The 24,776-nt window shown below is 53.5% G+C and overlaps 10 protein-coding genes across 10 annotated transcripts; 5 read left to right on the forward strand and 5 right to left on the reverse strand.

Moving 5' to 3' along the window:
* Positions 1-1,043: 1,043 nt before the first annotated feature.
* On the forward strand, positions 1,044-5,499 carry K489DRAFT_407511 (uncharacterized protein; the record flags this gene model as incomplete). The annotated part of the gene is made up of 3 exons (XM_033607378.1): positions 1,044-1,646; positions 1,707-5,275; positions 5,382-5,499. The coding sequence occupies 3 exons, from the start codon at positions 1,044-1,046 to the stop codon at positions 5,497-5,499; spliced, it is 4,290 nt and encodes a 1,429-aa protein (XP_033463864.1).
* Positions 5,500-7,214: 1,715 nt separating this feature from the next.
* On the forward strand, positions 7,215-8,871 carry K489DRAFT_312853 (Nucleotidyltransferase; the record flags this gene model as incomplete). Its single annotated transcript, XM_033600892.1, has 2 exons — positions 7,215-7,744; positions 7,800-8,871. The coding sequence occupies 2 exons, from the start codon at positions 7,215-7,217 to the stop codon at positions 8,869-8,871; spliced, it is 1,602 nt and encodes a 533-aa protein (XP_033463865.1).
* A 2,057-nt stretch (positions 8,872-10,928) lies between these two features.
* K489DRAFT_294180 (uncharacterized protein) lies at positions 10,929-12,587 on the reverse strand (the record flags this gene model as incomplete). Its single annotated transcript, XM_033600267.1, has 1 exon — positions 10,929-12,587. A coding segment is annotated over one exon (1,659 nt), but the record flags the coding sequence as incomplete, so codon positions are not given.
* Positions 12,588-12,886: 299 nt separating this feature from the next.
* K489DRAFT_313199 (uncharacterized protein) lies at positions 12,887-13,412 on the forward strand (the record flags this gene model as incomplete). The annotated part of the gene is made up of 2 exons (XM_033600922.1): positions 12,887-12,956; positions 13,009-13,412. The coding sequence occupies 2 exons, from the start codon at positions 12,887-12,889 to the stop codon at positions 13,410-13,412; spliced, it is 474 nt and encodes a 157-aa protein (XP_033463867.1).
* A 118-nt stretch (positions 13,413-13,530) lies between these two features.
* On the reverse strand, positions 13,531-14,147 carry K489DRAFT_289324 (uncharacterized protein; the record flags this gene model as incomplete). Its single annotated transcript, XM_033600147.1, has 2 exons — positions 13,531-13,968; positions 14,031-14,147. Coding segments are annotated over 2 exons (555 nt in total), but the record flags the coding sequence as incomplete, so codon positions are not given.
* Positions 14,148-14,686: 539 nt separating this feature from the next.
* K489DRAFT_377276 (uncharacterized protein) lies at positions 14,687-15,964 on the forward strand. Its single transcript, XM_033604115.1, has one exon. The coding sequence runs from the start codon at positions 14,784-14,786 to the stop codon at positions 15,672-15,674; it is 891 nt and encodes a 296-aa protein (XP_033463869.1). The 5' UTR covers positions 14,687-14,783; the 3' UTR covers positions 15,675-15,964.
* A 648-nt stretch (positions 15,965-16,612) lies between these two features.
* On the forward strand, positions 16,613-17,917 carry K489DRAFT_368004 (uncharacterized protein; the record flags this gene model as incomplete). The annotated part of the gene is made up of 1 exon (XM_033602911.1): positions 16,613-17,917. One exon carries the CDS (start codon positions 16,613-16,615, stop codon positions 17,915-17,917), a length of 1,305 nt encoding a protein of 434 aa, XP_033463870.1.
* A 257-nt stretch (positions 17,918-18,174) lies between these two features.
* K489DRAFT_313155 (argininosuccinate synthase) lies at positions 18,175-19,557 on the reverse strand (the record flags this gene model as incomplete). The annotated part of the gene is made up of 3 exons (XM_033600916.1): positions 18,175-19,230; positions 19,300-19,425; positions 19,489-19,557. The coding sequence occupies 3 exons, from the start codon at positions 19,555-19,557 to the stop codon at positions 18,175-18,177; spliced, it is 1,251 nt and encodes a 416-aa protein (XP_033463871.1).
* Positions 19,558-19,753: 196 nt separating this feature from the next.
* Positions 19,754-21,602, reverse strand: K489DRAFT_126751 (alpha/beta-hydrolase). Its single transcript, XM_033599015.1, has 7 exons — positions 21,446-21,602; positions 21,249-21,378; positions 21,031-21,170; positions 20,841-20,951; positions 20,686-20,780; positions 20,236-20,622; positions 19,754-20,183 (listed from the first exon to the last, which is right to left on the reverse strand). Exons 1-7 carry the CDS (start codon positions 21,492-21,494, stop codon positions 20,049-20,051), a joined length of 1,047 nt encoding a protein of 348 aa, XP_033463872.1. The 5' UTR covers positions 21,495-21,602; the 3' UTR covers positions 19,754-20,048.
* A 1,169-nt stretch (positions 21,603-22,771) lies between these two features.
* K489DRAFT_407520 (HET-domain-containing protein) lies at positions 22,772-24,608 on the reverse strand (the record flags this gene model as incomplete). The annotated part of the gene is made up of 2 exons (XM_033607379.1): positions 22,772-23,455; positions 23,517-24,608. 2 exons carry the CDS (start codon positions 24,606-24,608, stop codon positions 22,772-22,774), a joined length of 1,776 nt encoding a protein of 591 aa, XP_033463873.1.
* Positions 24,609-24,776: the final 168 nt, after the last annotated feature.

The raw sequence follows: 24,776 nt of genomic DNA on the forward strand, positions 1-24,776 counted from the left end.
AGGTGTCTCTGCCGCCCGAGAAATCTCCAGCTGGTGGGAAAGTCCATCTCTCCAGGGCTCTCTCTCTCTCTCTCTGTCCTCCTAACTCTCTGTCCTCTCTCTCTCTCTCTCCCTCTATCTCTCCGGCCTTGGCAGACGCTAATAAATCATTCTCTCACCCTGCTCCTCCTCCCCCCAAAAATATCCCGCCGATGTTGGACGGCAGCAGCACCACCGCGCAACTCGGTCATCACCCCGGCTGGACTATTTGCCGCGAAAAATTGTAGAAATTGAGTGTGTGCGTGCATGTGGGCGGCCGTGTTCAGTGTCTGATGTACTATGCCGTACTGTACCGATGTTGAGTGTGTGATTGAGAGTGAGTGCGTGAGTGCGTGCTGCAATATGTTATGTACATACATACATAGTGTGTGTGAGCGCTGTCTGTCTGCCTGTCTTTCTGTCTGGTCTGTCCGTCTGTGTGTGTGTGTGAAAGTGGAAATTCGTGCCCTCTCGCTTTCTCGGATACTACACTACTACCTACGGTACATACCACCACTGTTGTACTGTACTGTACTTCTCCTCCTCCCTCTCTCTTCCTCTCTCACCAACCAACATCCCATCATCGACTTCCCGTTGTTGTTGAGGGTGTCTTTTTTCTCCCCGTCGACATCAGACTCATAGGTATCTCCATCCGAGTTATCCTATTCCAGAGAGAAAGTGCGCGACTGTCGTCCTCCACAGTCGCACTTCGGCCCAAAATTTCCCGTGCTCGTCCACCTCGAAAGAGAACGACAGCGCCCGATTTCTGACGATCCATCAAACGGTCCCATTAATTCCAACCGCCATCCATCGATTCAGACGCATAGCGATTCCTGTCCCCCGGATCCTTCACTCGTCTTCTTCTTCATCGCCACTCTACTGCTCTGCGATTTCTGCCCATCTCAACGCGAGAAGAAAAAGTTGTTGATTGAGGTTTTCGGCTTTTTTTCTTCGTGAATCTTGACGCAGTCGGTATCTCTCAGATCTCGCCACTTCGCAAACCTCCTCCACACCTTTCCAGGCTTATGACGAGTGCGATATCAGCGCCCACACAGAATCCCGCGAGCGACAAACCCACGACGACCCACACACCCACGCACTCGATCTCACCAGCTGTGCCGGCACAGCTACCAGTGAGATCCTCCGGCGCCATCAAAACGGCGTCGATTCCATCCTCGGCTGGAGCCTCCGCGCCCGCGCAAAATGCAAAGTCTGCCTCAGAATCCCACATGAACGGTTCTATGGCACAAGGAGGCTCGCAGTTTTCACAGAATGGCGGAAATATGAGCAACGGATCTGGCCCACAAGGCGACCATGGCCGGAAGCCTTCGGTCGTTATCAGCGCCTCGGGTGCTTCGGGATACACCCCAAACGGCGGACCCGTGAGCTCGAACGGTCGACCTCCTATCGTCTTCGGTTCGCAGCCTGCGGACGCCCAGTCTGGCGCTCCCTTTCAGCCACAGAATGCCAATTTGTCCACGCCCTCGAGCAACCCTCGTGCGACATCTCCAGCTCATTCGCCCACCCCGATCCCTCAACCCTCCGCTAGTGGTGGTCGTCCGCCTTCCGGCATCCAAGGTCAAATGAACGGCCTCGCTTTCGGTAGCACTGGTGCCGACAACGAAATGGTGAGTGGTCAAAAGTCAGAATCCTTGTGTCCTGACCCAAATCTGACATATGCTCCACAGATGCGATCTGGTTCACAAGCCGGCACGCCCATGCACGAGAGACACGCCTCTTCCCAGTCCATGCAGAGTGAGCTGTCCAACCAAGGAGTCAACGCTGGGCGCCCGCCTTTCACCCCACAAGGTCAAGGCCGTGGTCGCGGATTCACCGGAAACCCTCCTTACATGGGTTCTCCGTCTCAAAACTACCGGCCCATGCCTGGCGCTCAGGGACGGGGAATGTCGCCATACCCCGGCCAGCAGAGAGCCCCGAGCTCACCCTATATGAACCACGCTCGTCCCAGCCCCGGTCCCATGCCCGCCGCTCCTCACATGCCCGGCGGTCCGATGAATCATCAGCAGATGCCACAGTATCCCGGATATGCCCCTCAGCAGGGCTATGCTCCTCAAATGTATCCCGGATTCGACCCCAACACCGGTTTCTACCCTCCATACTACAATGGCTACCCGCAGCCTGGTCCCAGCCCTGGTCCGCAGTACCCGGGTGCTGCCTTCCAACCGCCACGCGCGCACATGGCGCCACCGTTCAACCCAGGAACACCTGGCATTGGAATGGCCCGTACAGCCTCGCATGATTCCAGCCGTCCTCCGTCAAGCATTGGCCACACTTCGCACACCCCGACTCCTTCTCAGCAGGGCATCTCGCAGGCTCCTGGACCACAGGGACCATCTGCTGCGAGCAGCTTTGTTCGCCCCAAGAAGACCAGCGCCATCAAGATCACTGATGCAAACGGAAATGCCGTCAACTTTGGCAAACCCGCTGCAGCCGCCACCAGTTCCACCCAGTCGCAAGGTCCTGTGATCGTCTCAACACCCAATGCTCCCACCCCTCCGCCGCGTGTCCCGAGCGCCCAGCACAACCGCACCGAGAGCAAAGCCCCCAAATCCTCGGAAGAGACCAAGACCGCTTTTGCCGAGCAAGTCAAGCGACAGATTGAGGAGGAGAAGCGCAAAGAGCAGGAGAAAGAGGCCGCAGCCAAGGCTGGTGAGACGAAGGCCGAGGACAAAACCGAGGCACCTAAGGAGACTGAAAAGGCACCCGCCGACGCCCCTGTCAAGGAAGCTGAGGCGGCTGCTGAGAAGTCCGCTGCTGTCGCTGCTGACGACAAAGAAGGCGCCAAGGCCGCCGAAGCGAAATCAGACGAGGCCAAGGATGCTCCTGCCAACGATGAGGATGAGGCGGCACGGAAGAAGCGCGAAGAGGATGAGGAGCTTGAGCGACAGATCGCCGAAATGGAGGCTCTCGAGCGTGAGGAAGAGGAGCGCGAGAGGGCTTACAACGAGAAGAAGGCTAAGCAGAAGGCTGAAGCCGATGCTCGCAAGAAAGACGAAGCCGCTCGACTCAACACTGATGACGAGCTCAAGCGACAGGAGCGTGAAGCCGAGGAGCGCGAATTGGCTCGTGAGCGTGAGCGCAATGGGGAGACCAAGGCTGAAGAGCCTGATGCCGAGGCGAAGAAGCTCTTTGCCTCGCTCAAGAAGCCCACCTTGGGACCCGGAGCCAACGCGCAAGACAATGAGACCTCGGAGGACTCTTCCAACGAGCAATCCGCTTCCCAGTCCGCACCACCGCGTGCCGGAGCACAGAAGCCCAAGCCGGCTCATCTCAAGCTCGAGACCAACAAGACTGTTGAGCGTGCTGAGCCGACCCCTGGTATGCAAGCCCTCAAATCGGCTCGTTTCCTCGCGCTACAAGAAGAGGCCGAATATCCCAGCGGCTTCAAGTCTCCCAACCCGGCTCTCAACCAGTCGACACAGCGCAAGGGCCACGCATACGACCGCGACTTTTTGTTGCAGTTCCAGAGCATCTTCAAGGAGAAGCCTTCTGTGGACTGGGATCAGAAAGTCCGTGATACGCTCGGCCCCGGTGATGACTCTGCTCGTCCCAACACCGCGCGTACTCCTTCCTCCGCCGGTGGTCGTCAAGCATCACGAGGAGGCTCTGGAATGGGCTTCCCGGGTGGCGCCATGGGTGCTTTCGGCAGCGGCGCTCAACGTGCTCCTGTCGGCTCTGGTACTACCTCTGCGGAGCGTTTCGCAGCCTCCAACAACATGGGTCCTCCTCGACCTGGTCAGCCAGGTATGGTGCGCGCTCCGAGCAACCTCGGTCTGGGTGCACCCGGAAACATGTCACGAACAAACTCTTTGCAGATGGGTGCTATGGGCGGACCTGGTGGTGCTCGTCAAACCAGTCAACGCGGACCCGGTGGTCGCGGTGGTAGCAAGCGTGACGACCGCACTCGCAGCCGTCGCGAAGACGCCGACTCTGCTTCCAAGATGCCGCTCACTGCTGGCCAGGCCGTTGCCCCTCTAGACAAATCCACCAGTGGATGGAAACCTAGTAGCATTGTCGGAGGCACAAATGGCCCCGCTCAGCCCGACCCAAGTGGTACCGCGCTCATGGCCCCTGACATGGTCCAACGTAAGGTCAAGGCCGCTCTCAACAAGATGACTCCTGAGAAGTTCGAGAAGATCTCGGACCAGATTTTGGAGATTGCTGCGCAGTCCAAGCACGAGACAGATGGCCGCACCCTGCGACAGGTCATTCAGCTCACCTTCGAAAAGGCCTGTGATGAAGCTCACTGGGCTGGCATGTACGCGCAATTCTGTCACAAGATGTTGACCACCATGAGCCCGGACATCCGGGACGACACCATCAAAGACAAGGCCGGTAATCCCGTCATCGGAGGTGGTCTGTTCCGCAAGTACCTCCTCAACCGATGTCAAGAAGAATTCGAACGGGGTTGGCAAGCGAATCTTCCCGACAAGCCTGAGGGTGAGTCACAGGAGGCGGCCCTTCTGTCAGACGAGTACTACATCGCCGCCGCTGCCAAGCGACGTGGTCTCGGTTTGATCCAGTTCATTGGTCAGCTCTACAAGCTTCGGATGTTGACGGTCCGTATCATGCACGAGTGTGTCCTGAAGCTCCTCAACTTCGAAGGCGACCCAGATGAAGCTGCCATTGAGAACTTGACCACCCTCCTCAAAGCCATCGGTCACACCATGGACCAAGAGGAACAAGGGCGACCTTGCATCGCCATGTACTTTGGCCGCATCAACAACGTCCTGGAGAATGCTGCGCTTGCCAGTCGTCCCCGCTTCATGCTTCTCGATCTCGTCGACCTCCGGAAAGCCGGCTGGCGCGGCAAGGACGCCAACAAGGGCCCCAAGACCATCCAAGAGATTCACGCAGATGCCGAAGCTGCGGCTGCCAAGGCCGAGGCCGAACGTCAACGCACCTCTCGCGGAGGTCCCGGCGGTGGCCGTCCTCAGCAAGGTCGTGGCGACGCCCGCTTTGCCGGTGGCCCACCACCTCCCGTCGACTACTCACGGACCAACGTCGCCATGGACGACCTCAAACGTCTCTCACAGCGCAGCCAGAACCGCAACTCCGTCGGTGGCAGCATGGGTCCCGGCGGTGGTCTCGGTCCCTCAATGCTCGGCGCCCGCACCGGCAGCCGTCGCGGTCTCGGTGGTCTCGGTCCTGGATCTGGCAATTCAACACGCACCAGCACGCCACCCGTCGATGCGAAGAAAGACGAGCCTCCGAGCGCGGCTCAAAATGCTTTCAGGTATGTCCTCACTCCTCCTACTCCACTCCCCCTTGCCTTTACTGCACTCAAGTCACTCAAACCACTCCCTCGGAGGAAAAACCATCTTACTGACTTTGAACAATAGTGCCCTCGCCGCACTCGACGGCGCCGAAGGCCCCGAAGATGCAGAAACCCCCGCTTCACCGCCACCCACTGCCGCCGCCCCTGCTACTGCTGCCGAGGCCGACAAGGATGAGGCTTGAAGAGAGAGAGAGAGACGTGTGAGGTGTCATTGTTGTAGTAGATGAAAATTCCGGCCCTGATTAGATAGATATACCCTTTCCTCCCCTCCCCTTTCACCCCTTTGCTCCTCGCTGCCGCCGCCGCTGCTCTCTTCACTGCAGCGCCTTCTTCGCTATGCTTCGCTACGCAACGCCCACCCTTTTTATCATCTCCGACACGCCCCTTTCTCATCCCCGAAATAGCGTTCTGTTCTTTCTCTCTCATCCTTCATCCCTCGACTTCTTTCGCCGCCGGGGGATTTTGTACTTTTGGGTTTTCCACATGGGTCTCTGGGGGAAACGGGACAGGAGAGCGAGAGATTTAAGTACAAATGTGAAAACCTTCTTCAAAATGCTCCTCATCTTCGGATTTCTCCTTTCTTTCCCTTTCTGCCGATGACATGGTTGTCAATGAAGGAGTACTGCTGTCTTGGTTTGCTTTGGCTTTTCTCTCTCTGATTTGTTTGGGTTTGCGCGTCGACGGACGGTCGAGATACATGTCTATATTCTCGAGAGAGCAGAGCAGTCATCGTCCTCTGAGGATCATCTTCATGGAGCCATGAGCTACAGGCAGGAGGTTGTACGTTTATCACCTATGATGGTGCGGATCATCACGCCTATAAGCTATGCGATTGTGCAGTTGTTGGCTGTATTTTCGCATTTCTGATTCTGCTCTCGAAAGGTGTTTTTGCGGATTTTTACATTGCGTGTAGGTGGGATTATCGTTTTCACTTCATGCATGCTACTTGTAGATGATTGCTGGACGGGGTGGCTGTTGGTATGCAGGTGATTACGGTGCACCGCGTGAAGGTTTGTGCCGCCGCCATTGTTGTGTCTCAGGTGGCATCGCACCTCTACAATGTTAAAGATCACGTACAGCGACATCATTAAGATGTCTGGTAGTGTACTCGCGGAATGCGATTGAGTGGTCGTCATTCTCTCTACATTTCGGCAGTTGCCAATTCTTCCTTCCTTCGATTTTGGTCGCCTCACATTGTCTTGTCGGCAACCACGGAAATCCCTTCCGCCGAAAAAGACGTCAACCTGCAAATCCGACTTTTTTAATGCGACGACACAATAATTTGATAGCATCGTCTCCGTCAACCACCTTTGGCCTTTCGCCACACACGTGTGCACACACACACACGGCTTGCTTGACACGTTGATCACTCATCATGGGGAGCACATATCGTCCGCCACGGCGCGACCGTCCAACAGACCGCTATGACCCACATCCTCTCCCTCCGCCGCCGCCTTCGTCAAGGCGCAATCCACCCCGAGACCGACGCGACGAGTCAAGACACACCTTCCGCGATCGCGACGACACTTACCGTCCGCCACACGACAGAGACAGCTATCACCGCGATCGCGATTCACATTACGAACCTCCACGAGACCACGGGAGCTCAGGATATTCATTCCGCGGCGCCGGAGCTTCGGATCGCCACGCCTCAAGAGCAGAGGAGAATTTCACGTTCCAGTCGAATCATGGCCCGCCAGCGCCGCGCTTCCCCTCAGCGCAGGAACAGCCACTACCCGCCAGGCCGAATCGACGGCCGCGAGATCGCCCGCAGGGAAACCGTGGCGCTCATGCAGGAAGAGGTGATCGAGGCCGTCGTTTTGGCCCGCGTCCGGCGCATTCGCGTGATTTACTCACGCGGAGTACCCGAGAAGCCACGCCGGAACAACTCGCAGGCATGAACGGTGACACCCAGCCGAAGTTTCGCGATGTGGGGGAGTATACCGAGGAGAGCGATACCGGCAGCGAGGAAGGCGAGGAGCACGAAGAAGGCCACAAGCGTCGCAGGACCGAGAAAGTGGTGCCGATAGAGCAGCCCAAGTGGTCAAATCCGGATCCGTATACTGCGTTACCACCGCCGTCGCAATCAAACGGACCGAAAAAGGACATCGTGGAGACGATCCGGAAAGCGAAACTGGACACGATGCTGGATGCTGCGTCGAGTAATCCTGTGAAGGACAATATCGATTTCATCTCATTTGATGACGAACCGGCCGTCGTCAGTCTTCTTTCTGATAACGACGATGATCAAGCCAGTGTGGGAAGTAACCCAATTGGACCCGGCAAGAATCGGAAAAGAGCGTATTCCCAAATCTCTCCGGATGACACGCTTGCCGGGATCATCACGGAGGAGTGGGAGCCAACAGGTTACAACCTGACGCCATGGATGCCACGTAGCGCAGAGTTCACAGCGAACGTTGGCCTGAAGTGAGTCTTTCCCTCCTGCATTTATTCTCGTCAGGTACTAATTTGACCCAAGCAGATTACATAAAGAGATCGTCGACTTCTATGAGTTCGTCAGACCAACCGAGTACGAACGCATCGTCCGACAAGACATCGCTACGAGGATCCAGACGACTATTCAAAATTGGTACCATGGCCGCGGTGTTCAGATTTACTGCTTTGGCTCGTATCCAGCTGGTCTGTATCTGCCTAATGCTGACATGGATCTGGTTGCACTCTCGCCACGATACCTGGATTCCGCCGTGCCAACCTTCTGCTTGGGAATGCCGGATAAGCGGAAGCTTCGGAGCGTACTACGCTCAGCAGGCATTTTCGATCCTGTAAAGGGCGCTGATATCATTGCATTCGCGAAAGTGCCCTTGATTAAATTTACCGACCTTCAAACTGGACTCAAGGTCGACATCTCCTTCGAAAACCACACGGGGCTCACGGCTCAAGGGACACTGAAGAAATGGAAAGAGCAGTTTCCAGATATGCCAATACTCGTCGCCCTGATCAAACAATTCCTCTGCATGCGCAACCTCAACGAAGTCTTCCACGGCGGCATCGGCGGCTTCACCATCATCTGCCTCGTCGTCAGCATGCTCCAACACATGCCCGAATCGCAATCCTCCTCCCTCGAACCGCACACCCGCTATGGCGAACTCCTCATGAACTTCCTCGACCTGTACGGCAACAAATTCAACTATCGTGACACCGGCATCATCATGGAACCGCCCTCCTACTTCGACAAACTTAAAGACCGCGACCGCATCAACGTCAAATACCAAGACGACCGCCTCACCATCATCGACCCGAATCGCGCCGACAACGACATCTCCGGCGGATCCCGCCTCATCGCCGAAGTCTTCGATTGTTTCCGCGGCGCGCATGCCCTGGTCCAAAGACGACTCAATCAAATTCGTCTTGGCAAGGCCAGCTCGGAGAGCATCCTGGAATGCATCCTCGGCGGGAATTATTATTCCTATCTTGACACTCGTGCACGACTTCGACGCGTCTTCGAACGCAACTATCCCGATAGTGCGGAACACGTCCCCGCGGAAGAATTGCAGCCTTCTATGTATGTGCCCTCCTCACGGCGTCGCTACTGAGGATGTCTGCCCACACACCAGCACATCCCCTCTCTCTTCTGCCTTCCCCTGCCAGAAAAACTCAGTTGCACTCTAGCTGACTGAGCTTTTCACCGCAGACCCATGTCTACGCTCAACGCCCTCCCAATCCCGGCCTCCGGTCCGAAACGCGGTCCGAGGAAACACCATGGATCTGCCGCCAAAGCGGCCTACAAGGCCGAGCACGCACATGTCCCCAAGAAGAAGGGCGCGAAACAAGACGCCACGAGGAAAACCAGGGAGGCCAAGGCCAACGGCGAAGCTCCTCCCCCGACCAAGAAGAAGAGGAAGAAGGAGAAGAGTGCCAAGAAGAAGGAGGCGAAGAAGGTCAAAGTGGCCAAGAGCGCCAAGAAGAGCGGGAAGTAGATCTGCTGTCGCTGTCGCTGTCTTGATTCTTGAGGGATGGATGGTGGGTGGGGTTCAAGATGGTTTATTCGAATCTACTCTGTCGACTTCGCCGTTCATGGGAGTAGTGGGCACTGTGCATTCTTTTTTTTTTGCACGTGATTTCTCCTGCCCATCTGGAATGGATCGTTTCGAAGAGGAGCGAAAGATGGAGACGTCCGCTCGGGGCAGATGCTTCTCGCTGTCTGCCCAACGACTTCTTCGAGTCTCCTCTTTGTTGGAAGAGGGTGGGAACACGGCACACATCGCTTTCTTTTGACGAACAGAGGATACCCATGTATTATTACTAATGATTTTCCGCACGATGGCCAAATGGGAAGGGCCTAGACACCGCGGAGACGGTCGATCTCTTTGTTGGCGGATGCAGATCCTGCTGTGGTGAGAAGAATTGTCCGACGGCGAGCGTCGCAGATCAAGATTGGAGGTTGATTGCTCCTGGCGGCAGACGGTGCGAAGGAAGACATCGGAATGGGCGCGGAGTCGGGCTGGTCTCAACAAAACATACACACACTCTCTCTTCCCCGAGGTTTGCTTGATTCGACGAATCGGTATCTCATGATCATGCAGCCGAGGCAGTCGCATTGATTTCTGCAGGAGCCGCTGCTCGAAGGTTCTTCTCACAGACCTGCCTGCCTCACATCAATACCACCAGCTTCTTTCTCTCTCTTCTTTTCTGTTTCTTCTCCTGTCTGTCATCGTTCTCGCTCATCTCCTTCCTTCTTCTATCTTTCCCTCTCTCTTACCCACAGGGCTTCCAACTAACACGAACAGGGAGAAAGAAGGACACTCTTTCTATCTCTGGAAACTGACGGGAAAAAAGACAACCAGGACTTCACACCTCAGCACGAAAATCGCCAACCTTCGGCCCTCCCGACATGAAGAATTTTCAGTCAAAGTTTGCCACATACCATCATACAGCAGGGGGATCATTTATCGCAGATCACACCGATCACATCATCCGCACCCTCGAGCTGTCTTTCCAGGGAATTTCCGTCGAGCGTGGTGGCTTCTCCACTCTTTCCTGCTTCGATCCCCTCGCCCGCCTCCAAAACTAAGATGGCTTCTCCCGGCCCCATCGCACTCGCCACCTAGCAAGGCTCAAAAAGGCCCATGCCATACGAAAGGCTCTTCGCCAGCAAGAAAAGACAACATGGCATGCCTACGCATGAACCGGCGCCTGGACGACATGGCTCAACGTCGGGTGGATTTCGTCGTGGGTGATTTGCGTTTCTCGCAGACGAAACTCGACCTCGAAACTAAAAACTTTTTCCTCATCGTGGATGGCGTTCTGCTCCCGTATGACACTCTCGCTCTCTCTGTCTGAGAACGAGGGAATGGAGTCGAGGGGGCAGGGCACACGGAGAGGAATATTTTCATGGAGGAAAGAGGAGACGGTTGTGGAGCAACGGGAGGTCAGGGATGAATGATGTTTGGTTATAAAGCGGTAAAGCCTTAAGGATATGGGAGATAGAATGGCAGGTGGGCATACTGAGACGGGTTTCAGTTCGATTATCTGTTCCCGCATTATGGAACTGTCTTCGTTTGGACTTGCACAACATTCCTTTTCTTTCATCCGCTGTTCCACTGTCTCGACCAACTGCCCACGATCCCCTCAACTGCTCCCTCGCTCAGGCGATTTTCCTCCCCAATCGTCGACTCTCCCTCTGCCTCTTCAACTTCTTCTCCTCGCGTCGGCGCTTCTTCCACCCTCGGTTCAACTCGCCGCGGTTCTCATAGAACCATTTCCGGAATTCACTCTCCTCCCCGTCTCCGCCTTCGCCGCCGATGGCTTTTCGGGTAGAGGGAGAAGCGGCGTCGACGTCATCGAGGATTTCATCGTCGTCGTCTGCCTCGTCTTCGTCATCGTCCTCGCCGTTCTCATCGTCGTCGTTGTCGTTGTTGCCGGAAATGGGGAATGTGAACCGCTTTCCGATCGCCGCGGTGTCGGGTGTTGGAGCGCCGGAGCGGAGACCGCGCCATTCGAGGTCCAGTTTGGTATGGGGGGTATGAGGGGGATGTTGCACTGTCGGAAAGGCGGCATGAGTCCTGTCTTCATCGTCGTCGCTGTCGACTTCGGCGGACTTGGCTGCGCTGTCGACCGCGTCTCCGCCGCCGAAGAAGCTGAAGCCGGTGTCTATTGGAGGGAGCGATTCGCCGGTTTTGTTTGATTTTTTGGAGGAAGCGGGGCGTTTGTAGAGAGCTTCGAGGGGGTGGATTTCGCGCTCTGGGAGGGAGATTGTCCGGGGAGGTATGGCTTCTGTTGGTGGCGTGCTGGGTGATTCTGCTTCTGATTCGGCTGAGATGGGGTTTTCGATGGACGTCGCTGTGGCCGCGATACTGGGTGCTTCGCTGCTAGACCGTTCGGGTCCAATCTCTGAAAGTGCATTCTTGTTCGGCGCTTCCTCTTCGGCAACTTCTTCTGCTTCTGATACACTCTCTGATGATTCAACCGCTTCGTGACCTTCTGGTTGTATTGGTTCTGGCTTGGAGGCAGGTTGGATTGTCAAGAATGCACGTTTTCTCCGAGAGGATGGTGCTTCGGCTTCAATCACATTCCCCTCCCCGTCCACCCAACCCACGCCATCTTCATAATGAGTCTCCGGCTTGGAGGCCTTCGCGCTCTTCGCGTTCAGTATTTTAGTCGTGTTCTTGAATTCCTTCACTACGACATCATGCTTGCCAGTTTTCTTCTCCTTGTCTTTCTTCTTTGCGTCGCCCTTGGTCTCTTTCTTCGAAGCCTTCAAAGGCATTGCATTGGGTGCGACGGAAGTCTTGAAATGATTGCTCTTCCCTTCCAAGCTGACATCTCCAGACTTCTCATCCTTCTTGGAGTTTCGTTTCTTTGGGTTTGTATCTTGCCATCCTCTCTTGACTATCCGTCCAGGATCCAACTCGTGGCCAGGGATAATGCCTTCTCCTCGCTCGGCTTTGGCCCTTTTCACCCGTTTCGTGGCCTTCTCACTCTGCTCCACCACCTCGGTGTTATCACCTGCTCCGCCTGAACTCTTTCGCTTCTTGTCCTTGCGACTTTTCTCCGGCCGCGCCTCTTCAATTTTCACTTTAGAACCCTTGAGCGTCATACCGTTCAATTTCTGTCTGATCTTTTGCGCTTCGACTTTCGGCAATTCCACGTAGCCGAATCCCCGTTCGGGAAAAGTCTGGACGGTATGGAAGGAAATATCAGATGCTTGCGATCGAATAGCCGGCGGGACGAATCGATCGAGAAGTTCTGCGTTGAAAGGTGTGATGTGCAGTCGAATGCGTTGTGCCTCTTCTACGCTTGAGGACTCAGCAACAACCGATCCCATCGAGTCTCAGACAATGAATTGGAATTGCAGCGTAAAAAACATGCGCGCACGACGAAGTGAAGTAATACGCAGAAAAATTTCCCGTCGCGAGCGCATAAAGTCAATGTTGATCGCGCGATCTTTTTTCGGCCTGCGCTCGAATTCGGCGATGCAGCCCTGATAGTAGGGCTGGGTGCTGTCGCATGATTCGGCCATACATGGATCATGACGAGCAACGCAGGAACTCGGCTCGATGATCACGCGTGAACCCGTATTCATCTAACGATACCAATCACGAAATAGTCATGGCAGTGCGACTTCGCTGGCAGTATATCCTGCTGTTCTTCGCGTTCTTATCGCTAAGTCTCGCTGCGAGTTCGTCTCATCCCATCATACAGGATGGAATCGGTTGGCTGACAGCTCACAGACCCGACCTCATTCTGTAAATGCACCTGCTTCACCAACAGTACTATCATCCCTCTAGATTCCAAAGATGGCACCTCTCGACCTGGCGGCGACTTCGATGGTGACGGCGATGAACACAAGGACCTGAAAGCGCGGACGTGTAACGATTGTACCAAGTCATTCTGCCTCTCATACAACCTCCCGATTTGCAAGGATGCGTCTGGGAAGGAAGCGCCTGAGCATGAGATATTCACAACCTGCTTCCAGCGTGATAGTACAAAGGATCAGGTGGTCATCTACATGTTCATCCTCGCGACGGTGGGCCTGTTGGCGTGGGCAGTCGTGAAGCCGTTCATCGGGACTTTGCGAGACAAGACGAGAGCGAGACAGACTTATGCGCCAGTGGATTCCGGCAATGGACAGTGATATATGAATGATCGAGATGCTTGCGTAAATCGCTAGCAGGAGAACGAGTAGAAGTGAACAGTCACACACAACGTGTCGGATCGGTAAAGTCGCACCATGCAGCGGCAATCATCATCACTCAATCACGATACAAATCCTCAAGATGGCCTATCATCCTTCGCCTCAAATCTAACAGCTGCGAATCCGTGATCACCATACTCCACTTTGGAAGCTCATCAAGCTGGTTACCTTCAGCAACATCTCTATCCTCCGACCTGATCAAATCGGAATTCGTACCGAAGAATGGCACACCGAGCCCTTTCAGCTCCGCACTCATGACTGAGTCCATCGCCACTTGCGCAGCATAAATCTTTCGATCAAAAGCGGCAAGTTCTGCAGCCTTGTCCGCCTCGCTCTGGCCGGATGACTGCTGTTGTGACGCTACGAACCCGGGATTCAATGCCTGCAAGATAGACGTGGCTTTTGCGCTCGATGTTGCTCGATTGATTTGGCTTTGTTTGAGAGTCTGACGTTCGGAGTACCAACGCATCTCGTGCGATTTCTGGTCTTGCATCATCTGCTCGTTTGACAACGATCGTTAGTGACCCAGTCGAGGACTTGAGAATCATCGACTCTCACCCGTTTGATGGTCGGGACGAATTGGCTGTTGTGTGCAGCAATTTTTGTCACGCAACGCAGGCCTTCGGACCATGTTGTTATTGTGGAAGGGTCTATGGGTTTTGGCGGTGGAGCTGCAACAGCAGGCGTCTCGGCCGCCTTGGCCAATCTGGGATCCCGGGACCGATCATTTGGGCCATGACTTGTAATTGGAGGTGGATCGTGTGTTGCGGCATTTGGGATCCAAATGTTCGCCGAAGCTGGCGGTGTTGTTGAAGGAGCGGTGGAATTATTGCTGTATCTTGCGAGTGTTGCAAGAATGGATTGGAGATCCGGCGTGCCGCTCATATTGGAAAACGATCATTCAATGCGGAATCTTGCAGATGAACTCAGACAATTCGTAGAATACCTTCCATGTCCTCTCTCTCTCTCATTGGACAAGACTTTGCAATCGCCGCTGACTTGTCGATTCTGAGACCGATATTTGAGATATCTTGTTAAATCACCAACAAGAGCATCTATCGTGAACGTTGGTGAGAAAGATGCGAGGACCCTGATTAGTGCCAGATCGGCGAAGGTGCAGGTGTGGAAGATTTGGCCGTTCACGCGCGATCGGTAGCTGCCGCGCTGAGCATGCATCATTGACGTGTGGAGCTTGAACATTTTCAAGGGGACCCGAGATTCAAGAGATCATCAACAGGCAAACCTCCATCATTTCACATTGGACTGCTACACCATCGCAATATCTGTCGACCGATCTCACATATCGTAAGGATGTCACGGTCGCCATCAGATGCCACGCGCTTCACTGCGACCGGGCCTCACATAGAGAGCAAGCCGACAGCACATTCAACCTCCGGGACACCTTCATTCACTTCCAACACAGCAGGATCACCATCATTCGCGTCATCAGCTCCACCGACCCCAGGCCGGAGATTAAACATTGGCAATGCAGGACCGGTCGCAGGCGAGACGGGACAGCAGAAAATTGCACGTCTACGAGCGGCTGCCGCGCGAGCTCGTCAAGGACAGGAGAGCTCATTCGACCGCACTGTACGGATAGGGCGAGTCTGGGCTGATCGCGCACATCGGTTCACCGCCCTGGGCCTCATCGGTCTCACAGTCATCACTGGTGTGGTCGCAACCGCCGGAATCACAGACATGCTCATGCACAATCGCCGGAAGAGGAACGAATGGTTACAGGAGCAGGAGATCAAAGCCGCACGTGAACTAGCGATTGCGAAACGAGCATTGTCCCTGGGCGAAGCGTCTGAAGACCAGCGATTGTTGATCAACCAAGAGCGGGCGAAATTCGAGGCGCAGGAAGCGAAGAAGAACAGTCCGGGCATCTTCAAACGTACGACAACATGGCTCACGGGAGGCCTCTCACAAGTAGAGCAGAAAGGCGGCAAGCTAGCAAATGCGACGGCGGATCAGGCAGAGAGAACCGTCGCCAAAGCCCAGGCTGCTGCTCATTCGGTAGTCGAGCAGACGAAAGCGTCAGCGAAGCAAGCACAGTCCACAGTGTCCGATGCCGTCCAGCGGAATGCATCAGCTGCCGAGACGCAATTCGTCGGTGGCCCGTTAGATCGACAAGCACAAGCAGCTGCGAATGCGGCCACAAATACGACACAGGATTGGTATCGCTGGGTGACGAGACGATGAGAATGACGGAGAGGCAGCAGTGCGCATCCAGATGGGGAGGAGAGGACTTGGGCGAAGCAAGCTTGCATATATCTCGTCAATTTGCAGCTATTCCCCTATTGGCCTGTAATAACAATATTGATCATCAAATCGGCGCAAGAAGCGCATGTTCATTTAGATGTAGAAAAAAGAGACTTATTTCCATGCATACCACTGTATATTCCCAGCGGTGGCGGCATTGAACGGCTTCACGGCGTCGAGGAACTCATTCTAATGGCTCATCATTTATTACGTTTTCCACAGATGAAGAACTGAAACGCAATTCCCTCTGTTTTGAATTGAATTCCTCACAGTCAAGCTCCATGAAGATCAATTTGACCACTAGTACCTTCGGCATCATCTGTGTAAAGGATGAGCCCAAAGCCCTGCTCTGCGTCTCAAGCTGAGCATGAACCCAAGAAGTGTTTCATCATCTTGTTGATGACTCAATCGAAGATGCAGATGAAATCTCCAGGCAAATAGCGCACCAATCATTTACGGCCGACGAATCTGCATGTTTCATTCACTCATGAGAGAGATGATTGAACGTCTCCAGTGGGCATACGGCACGTACATGAATATCCAGGCAGCAGCCACTCACACAACTGGGCCGAATTCCCACTCCAACAACAACGCGAGGTTCCGAAAGGACCAAATCCTGCTCGTTCAGGATGTCCTTCCCAAACCTATTCCTGGTTCACAAGTACGGCCAGATGTCGACATCTCTTCCTCCAAATGCCGCATATGCGTTGAATAAAGAGGTCTCATCTCTCGAAATGCTGTAACGGTTGTTCATCATCGAGAGCACCGAATATGTTGCAATTCAGCTGTTCTGAAGATCTGAAGGGAGTGTCTGGGCTCACGATATTACCTATTGAGTTGATCGAGAGCCTTGTCGAACTTATAGATGATCCCGACCTATGTGCTTTGCGGTTGACGTGCAAGAGATACAACGACCTGATCATACACATTGTGAGTCGCCTGTTACCAAAGATCAAGTCTTCTGGAATAATGCTCTACATACTCGATGGAATCACGCTAATATTGTGGTGTGCATGAAGTTCGAGAGACGATTCCTAGCGACACGCAAGACCAGCTTAATGGGGAAGAGTCTCACGCATCTCGAGGAAATCTCCCGTCATCCTACGCTTGGAAAAGCCGTGAAGACGCTCTCGATTCAAGACGATTGCGAAAAAGTCGATCCATACAACTGCGACCGTGTGACGGACTCCTCCGAGATCTGGCCCCGAGATGACAAAGGATATGTCATACAAAACCACTTGAAAGTTGAGCGCCTGACACACATCCTACTGGAACATCACTTGCGTCCAAGAGTAATCAAATTCCGTTGTTACAGAATCGCCAACAGGAATCTGTCGAAATGCTCAAAGGCAGTCCGAGAAAAGCACAATTTCGACGATCTTTTCGTGGGCAACGACCTTCTCTCTGGATCATTTCTCCAGCTTGCTGATGAGATTGTCCAGAGCGCAAAGCTCAGCATCGAAGCAATCTGCATACAAGAGTCGCAGATTCGCGGCTGCAATTGTGCGATAGACCATTTTCCTGAACGTAAGAAGCTCGGAAGGGTCATGGGTCTACACCGCCCAAAGTGCTACGACATCACCTTGACGCTGTCACACGATGCTGCTGAACAAGGCAAGGGATTCTCATCATTACGCTCTACAGAAGTAAAGTCAGACCCGCTTTGGTTGCAACATATTCTCTACAACGCTCCTCGCCTTGAGAATCTCAATCTCGATCAAGTTGACTTCCCATCGAACATGTTGCTATCTGCAGACGTTTCCATCGCGGCACTAAAGCGACTCAAAATCAACTTCTCAAAGATGACCGCAGCACAACTACAAATCATCATGGCGCAATCACGTCAAAGCCTAACCGATCTCGAACTTACACATGTCACCCTTAAACACAGCCCATCATGGCGCGACGTTCTCTTCTCCATCAGCAGACAATGCACCGGTCTGACAAAATTCCTCGTCCACGGTCTACGGAATGCCTCCGGGGAATATTTGGAACATACGCAAGATCTTAGTTTCGAAGGTTTCACTGCGGAGATGGTATCCTTTGAACATAGAGCGGGTTTGAGGATCGATTCCTTACCGACTCGGCCTGGGCATCGCCCAATATCGAATGTTGAGTATCATGGGCCAGACGCGAATTTGGTTCTTGCTCGTCTGGCTGGGTATTTTCTCACGTGTTTATGAACACAACGTGTATCCGGACATGGAGGTACAGCCTGGGAGGTCTACATCGAAAGGAGCTCAGACACGGGGCAAACTTTCGAGGAATGAAGAGAAAAAAAATAGATTGCATATATGCTGCAGCAGGCAGAGCACAATACCATTTCGTGGCATTTCATTTCGATTTTCTTCATCCTGTCCTAATCTTCTAAACATACCTCATCAAACCAAGACAAAAAGAAGGTAAAAAAATCAAAATCCGAACAATTCCCCTCTCACATCTACAGCTTCTTAACCAAGCTCTGTCCCGCCGCCTCCTTGGCCTTACCGTACTTCTTCAGACGGATAGCATTGACCGCGATGAAACCCGTGCTGTCGCTAGGCGCGAAATCTCCAATCTCATCCATCGAGCTCTCGCTCTCGTCGTAGAGCTTCTCGGTATCCGACCAGCGGCCGAGGACGGAGAACATGCCCTTGAAGGCGCGGCAGCGCACGCTACCGTTGACGTTGACCTGCGAGGCCGCGATGCTGCCCTCGAGGAACTCCCGCTCCGGCGAGAAGTACAAGCCGTTGTAGAGGAGCTTCGCGTAGTTGAAGGTCACGAATTGGTCGCGGAGGCCGCGGATCTCACGGTCCAGGACCAGGCCTTCGAGGTCGATGTGGGCGGAGCGGAGGAGGGTGAGACCCGGGGTTTCGTAGCAGCCGCGGGATTTGAGGCCGATGAAGCGGTTCTCGACGATGTCGATGCGACCGACGCCGTGCTTGCGGGCGATGGTGTTGGCGGTGAGGAAGAGGTCGAGGGCGTCGGTGACGGTCTTGCCGTTGTCGTACTCGAGCTTGACGGGGAGACCTTTCTCGAAGGTGATGGTGAAGTCATCGGGGGTGTCCGGGCCCTTGAGCGGGTCGACGGTCAACTTCCACATGTCGTCCGGAGGAGTGGTGTTGGGGTCCTCGAGGATGCCGGCTTCGTAGCTGCAGTGTGCCAGGTTCTCGTCCATGCTCCATGGCTTGCTCTTTGTGCTGGTGACGGGAATGCCCTTCTCGGCGGCGTAGTCGAGGAGATCACCTCGGCCCTTGAATTTGTTGTAGAAGACCGGGTCGCGCCATGGTGCGATGACGGTGATGGTGGGCTGGAGCGCGTAGAATGCAAGTTCGAATCGGACCTGGTCGTTGCCCTTGCCGGTGCAACCATGGGAAACGGCGAAGCATCCCTCCTTTTGCGCAACGGCAATCTGGGCGCGGGCGATGACAGGGCGGGCGAGAGAGGTGCCAAGAAGGTAGACGTTCTCGTAAATGGCATTGCAGGCAATGGCAGGGTAGCAGAGCTCCTCGATGAACTATCACCAGTGTCAATGCATTGTCGCAGTGGATCATCGGCAACGTTGTGCTCGTTCCGTTCAGCATACCTCGCGGCGCAAGTCCTCAATGTAGACTCTGGTGGCTCCGATCTTCAATGCCTTTTCCTTGGCAGCCTCGAAGTCCTCCTCCTGTCCGACATCTGCCATGAAGGCGATAACCTCATAGCCCTCCTCCTACGAAGGTGTCAGTGCAGTCCCACACTATGAGGAAGGGTCTCGAATGCTCTTGTGACTCACGAGAAGGTACTTGAGGATACAGCTGGTGTCGAGACCGCCTGAGTAGGCGAGGCAGACTTTCTTGGCCATGATGTGTGGTAGTTCGTAGGGTGAAGAGATGAAGAGGTGGAGATTGTATCAAGAGAGGCTGAGCTCTTGATATATGAGTGCAATAATAAAGAGGACCACAAGGAATGCAGGGATGTGTCAGGAAGGAAATAAATTTCTTTCTCTCTCCATGCACAGTACCCGGAATGCGTCACTTTTTCCTCGGCCAGTAAATTTCACATAACAAAGCTCCCGTCTTATCGCAATGCTATCGTGACAGCGCGCCCGCATTTTTCGCATTGGCCGCACGTTCTCGACCCGCCGAAGACGCGGCGCGCGGGGCTATCAAACCAGGGTCTGACGAGCGGAATCTTTATCCGAGAGCCGTCGGCTTTGGCCTGAGGCGAAAATTGGTGACATTCTGCGAATATTCGTTCTCCGTTTCTTGAAAAGGCAGTTCTAGATATCAACAACGCATCGGGCGACATTGGAGGCCGATCTCATCCGATCGACCGACATCACAAACTGATCTGTCAGATGGCATTCATAATCCAATCCCGAAAGAAATGCCCCGACTTCTCGACCTTCTCAGTGATGGTCGTATCGATCAAATTCTGACAATGGACATCGTGTTCAACCGCCAACATCTCAATCTGAGGATTGCCAGGCTACGCGATTGTCAGTAAGCGAACAGATGCTCTTGTAATACTTCAAGCTCACCTTCAGTCGCTCTCCAAACACCCGGACATCGTCCGCAAAGACCTCGTAAGTCCCGTAGTAGATCTTGATGATTCTTGCAGGGATATGATCCCAGAACTCTATGGGTGCAGCAAAGGGCTCGTTGTAAAAGTCTCTCGCGGCGCCGCCTAAGTAGCCTGTTGCTGAGCGCTGCAGGAGAGCGGTGGTGATGATATCCTTGTTCTTGTTGGCTTTCCACGAGGGAGATCGATCATCGAAGGAGATATAGGGACTCTCGAGGAAGAGACCAATGAATTTGCTGTCGTCTGCAGGTAGATTGATCGCCTCGATGGTTGAGTGGGGATGCATGACGTGGGCGATCAAGGAGAGCGCGAGATTTCCGCCTGCAGAGTCTCCTGCAATGAGGATCTATCATGGGACCATCAGTTGATCGTGACTATGTTTGATGAAATATGGAAACGGATGGCTTACCTTTGATGCTGGAATTTTGGATGTTTCCAAAAGGTAGTTTAGTCCTTCAACAGCTTGGATCAACTGCGTGGGATAAGATGTTTCAGGACAAAGGCCTGACCACCACAGTCAGAATTGCCGTACGCCTCAGCCAACAAGATTCGAGGAGGAGTTACCATAATGAAGCATCGCAACCCTCAGGGATTTCCCTCGCTCCTTGGCATGAATGATCAAGTCATGGAGCATGAGGTAATGCGGCAATCCAGCATGGGTGAGATAGCCACCACCTAAATATCATCAACTCGAGTATTCGGGAAGCTATAGTCGGGCAGTACGCGATCAACGCCGTCGTGGAGGGGAACTGACCGTGAAAATGATATAGGACATGTTCGGCGTCAGGCGGTCCAATCCACAGCAAATGTGCGTCATTCCCCAGCGGCGTGATCTCCTGCGGCAAGCCGCGCTTCGAAGTATAAGTCTTGTACGAGTCGACGGAGGTCTGCCTTCTATGTGTTTCGGAAGTACTTTTGTTAGCGGCTGAGGTGTGGCTTGCAGCAGCGTGCGTTCGACATCGGTCTCCTTACTTTCGCAGATCAAGAATCGCTTGTCGTGCGGTCAGGATCCTCACGGCTGCGTATGCCGTGTTGCGGAACCACGTGAAGCCTTTCGGGCGGCTGAAGATTCCGACGATGCTGACGTATATGAGGAGAGAGACTATTTTGGATAGCTTGTCAGCTCATGGTATTGAACGAATGATTGAGCCGTGGCGCGTTTCGCTTACGGAAAGTCGCGATGTCAACGGACACCCTTAGAATTTTTGTAACACCCATGTCACCTGTATTGTGCCGGCGAAGATCTATAATGACTGGCGCACACGTCAATATCCAGCATTAATAAGGTGCGGCGCGATGATCAACGCGTTCGAATCGCCGGGCGTGCAGGCGTTTCAGCCTGACATGAGCGGAATTGTTCCATCAGGGCTGGTCGCAACAAATTTCGACACGTGAAGCCGAGCCCGGGCGGCACTTCCGTTCATCCCTCAGACTTCAGCCTACTTGTAGATATCCATGGACATTCACACACTCGGAGTCCAGTGCAAATGCAAATGCACAAACCTGCAACCGACAAGCGATCGATGAGAGCCTTGGAACTGATACAATCTCGATACGGATCCATAATAGCCCGAGGCACAACGACCGCTGCCTGAGCAAGTTCTCCTTCCCGGTAAGCTTTCCGAGATGCGCACCTTTACTTCCAGATCCATCTACAGGCCAGATCATATCATAGTCCCAGCTTACATCTGAATTATCCCTCTAAAAAGATTTTCATGATCTCTCTAGATCGCTGTTCATAACTCCATTATGTCTTGTTGCCCTTTGGTTGGGCTGGTTAGGATGTGACGCGCGTGTGGTCTTGGGGCCACAAGAGAGGTGGTTGTGCATGTTGATACAAATGGTTGTAATTTGTTACATTTTTCAATGTATGGAGGGCTAGATGGAAGTCGTGCAAGGCGTACTATAGTCTGCGAGGAAAAGTTTAGATTCTCGACGAGAGAATCTGCTACGACTTGGCGACGGGCTTGTTATTTTGCTTGCTTCGCGGGCTGTGCAATCTACTCGGCGTGAAATCACGCCTTGGGCCCTGGAGTCTACGTTTTGTCGCGTGCCTCAATTTCTTTTTCGCGAGTTCCTGGGCTCTGATGTATCGACGATGCTTGTTCGTCACGACTTGCTCGAGAGACTTTATCGTCGCATAAAGGAGCGTGGGCTGGCTTTCCTGCCGGCGGTGTGATATCCTTCTTGGTTGTTGCGTACTTCTTCTCGTCTATTTCCTGATTGTGATGAAAAATTAATGTGGACTGTTGCATTACTCGCGACGGATGCTATCGACTCTTGGTCTGCTTATGACTTTAGCGTAAGGTGTGGTTGAACAGCCATCTTGTTGGATGTTACATCGTATCGCTTTTTGATTTTTGATTTTCGCTCTTTGATATGGTCGTCGAATTTATGATTGCCTTGGGTTCAGCGAGTCATTTCCAAGGTAGAGCGGTGCCGAGAGAATCCGCTGACGCAGTAGCAGGAGTGATCGCCTCGTAAATTTTGCCACCCTATGCGATACGGACATCTCGGATCTCGCCGCCCGCGTACCATTGTCTCCAGTCGGCATACTTTTCGCCCTCGTCAACACTATCGGCGTCGCTATTGGCGTCGGTCTTGAGGTTGTTGGTCTGCTTCAAGCATCCATATGAGATTCCCAATCTTTGATACGCAGGAGCGTATTTTGGATGTGGTGCAAGGATCAATGACATCGACATATCGTTGCCTGACTTGTTGTTAGTGTAAAGAAGTAAACACAAGACTTCGCCTTCGCAGGGTTCTTGGGTCTCAGGATCATCGGAATCCTTTTCGCTTTCGTTCTTAGGAAAATCATCCTCGGTCGCCCTTCTCAGCGTTTGTTGGTCGTGTAAAAGTTTTGTTCGCGGTGCTCTGCCCACCGTATCGTATCCGAGGATGCGGCAATCCGGATACACCTTCTGGGGAATACAGCCTTCACGTTCGATAACTGAATTGCCATTTACATCGACCAGCATCCGTGCAGGAGTTGTCTGGCTTCTCAATGTCACCGAGCTACCCTGTCGAACTTCTCCGTACAAATTGCTGGAGGATGGCATGCAATCGAAGTCTATAAGCTCGGCGCGATTTTCCAGAACAATATCCGAGTCATCGGTGTCTGAAAGACTAGCAGTGGCTATCTTTGCGCGCGTGGCCTTGTTGTCAACGGGCCAGAATGTCTAGATTGAAGTTTAGTCGCGCTACATCTGGTCATCGAGTTCTATCGATGTATTGACGTACCTTCCATTCAACGTGTTCGCCAACCGATGCCCAGGACCATGATGGTATACCATTACTAAGCTGTGGAGGTCCAACAATACCTGGGGAGACTCCCACTATACTAGCCCAAGCCAAGCCAATAGGCATGCCCTCTGCCCACAGCCCTGCCATGTATCTACCTCCGCAGATCTCGGCGAAGTGCGAAGCCATGCCAGACAAAGCAGGAAGACGGTCCGTGCTATACGTCAGGCCTCGAAAACCACTGTAGGTTTCCACGATCAGATACCAATCTTTTTCGCTGTTCGGCCGCCCGAAGAACAGATCATTCGTAAACCAAGAGTCATCGGGATGTTCCTCTCCCGCTTCGGAGTTCACGGACATGTAACATTTCCACATTGTCTTGTGGTCGAGATAATACAAGATCCGTCGGGAAAACACTTGCTCCTGCCATGTCCACGCCCTTGACCACAGAGGTGTTTCTACGTCGGGGCCAAGATCATTCGCGGCGCTGGCATGTCGAGCCTGGATCTGGAGATTCCCAGATGACCCTGTTGAGGTTTCGATGTTATGTATCGCGTATTCCGCACGATAATGTGGAGTGTCCGGACCAAGAAAAGGCTGGGAACTTGTACTCGAAGCAACAACAGCTACCGTGAAGAGAGCATTTCTGTAAATGACGTGCATTCGCTGGGAGTGATTCCCCCAGTCTGTGCGGTCATCCTGCACGATGCAGAGAGCATCAATCCAAACATATTCGACCCTAAATTCTCGCGCTACTGTGATACAATCTTGCTGGCATCTCGGAAGACCTCTCCAAGGAATCTGCTTGGAATGTTGATCTAGGTTGGCCAATTTGGTGAGAAGCTGTGGATCCTCTCCCCAACAATACGATAAGCAAATGTATCTGGTCGTCGGTCGGTGGTCCTTGGTAGCGACTAGCCGCACAGTCTGGCCGCTAGGGTCTGAGGGATCTATATGAACAAGTCGGGCAGGATGGAAGTCGAGATCTTGCTCCTCAGCACATGTGACATGATCCCGTAAACACGTCTCGAGGCAGGAGCGGAGCATGTCGAATCCGGACTTCATGCCTGGCTCTGGTTCGATAGGTCGCATATTTCTTCCTATGTGAATGATTGACTTGGCATTCTCTGCCACAGTCTGTCAGTGAATGCTATGTCAGGGAAAGGTAGGAAAGGATGAGGTGATATCTTGTGTTTTGAAGCCTAGTCTGTTCAAGTCATCGTAACATGACTTCTAATGAAATGGATGGCCGCACCGTTG

Source organism: Dissoconium aciculare (assembly GCF_010015565.1).
Source record: "Dissoconium aciculare CBS 342.82 unplaced genomic scaffold K489scaffold_2, whole genome shotgun sequence".
In the NCBI taxonomy this organism is placed as follows: Eukaryota; Fungi; Ascomycota; class Dothideomycetes; order Mycosphaerellales; family Dissoconiaceae; genus Dissoconium; species Dissoconium aciculare.

Excerpts from the sequence above, each read along its gene's own strand:
- K489DRAFT_377276 (XM_033604115.1), top strand. The coding sequence starts at position 14,784 with ATGTCACGGTCGCCATCAGATGCCACGCGCTTCACTGCGACCGGGCCT.
- K489DRAFT_126751 (XM_033599015.1), bottom strand. The coding sequence starts at position 21,494 with ATGGGTGTTACAAAAATTCTAAGGGTGTCCGTTGACATCGCGACTTTC. Across the intron at positions 20,623-20,685 it reads CCAAAATTCCAGCATCAAAG|ATCCTCATTGCAGGAGACTC; the intron begins GTAAGCCATCCG and ends GTCCCATGATAG. Across the intron at positions 20,184-20,235 it reads TGTTTGGAGAGCGACTGAAG|CCTGGCAATCCTCAGATTGA; the intron begins GTGAGCTTGAAG and ends ACAATCGCGTAG.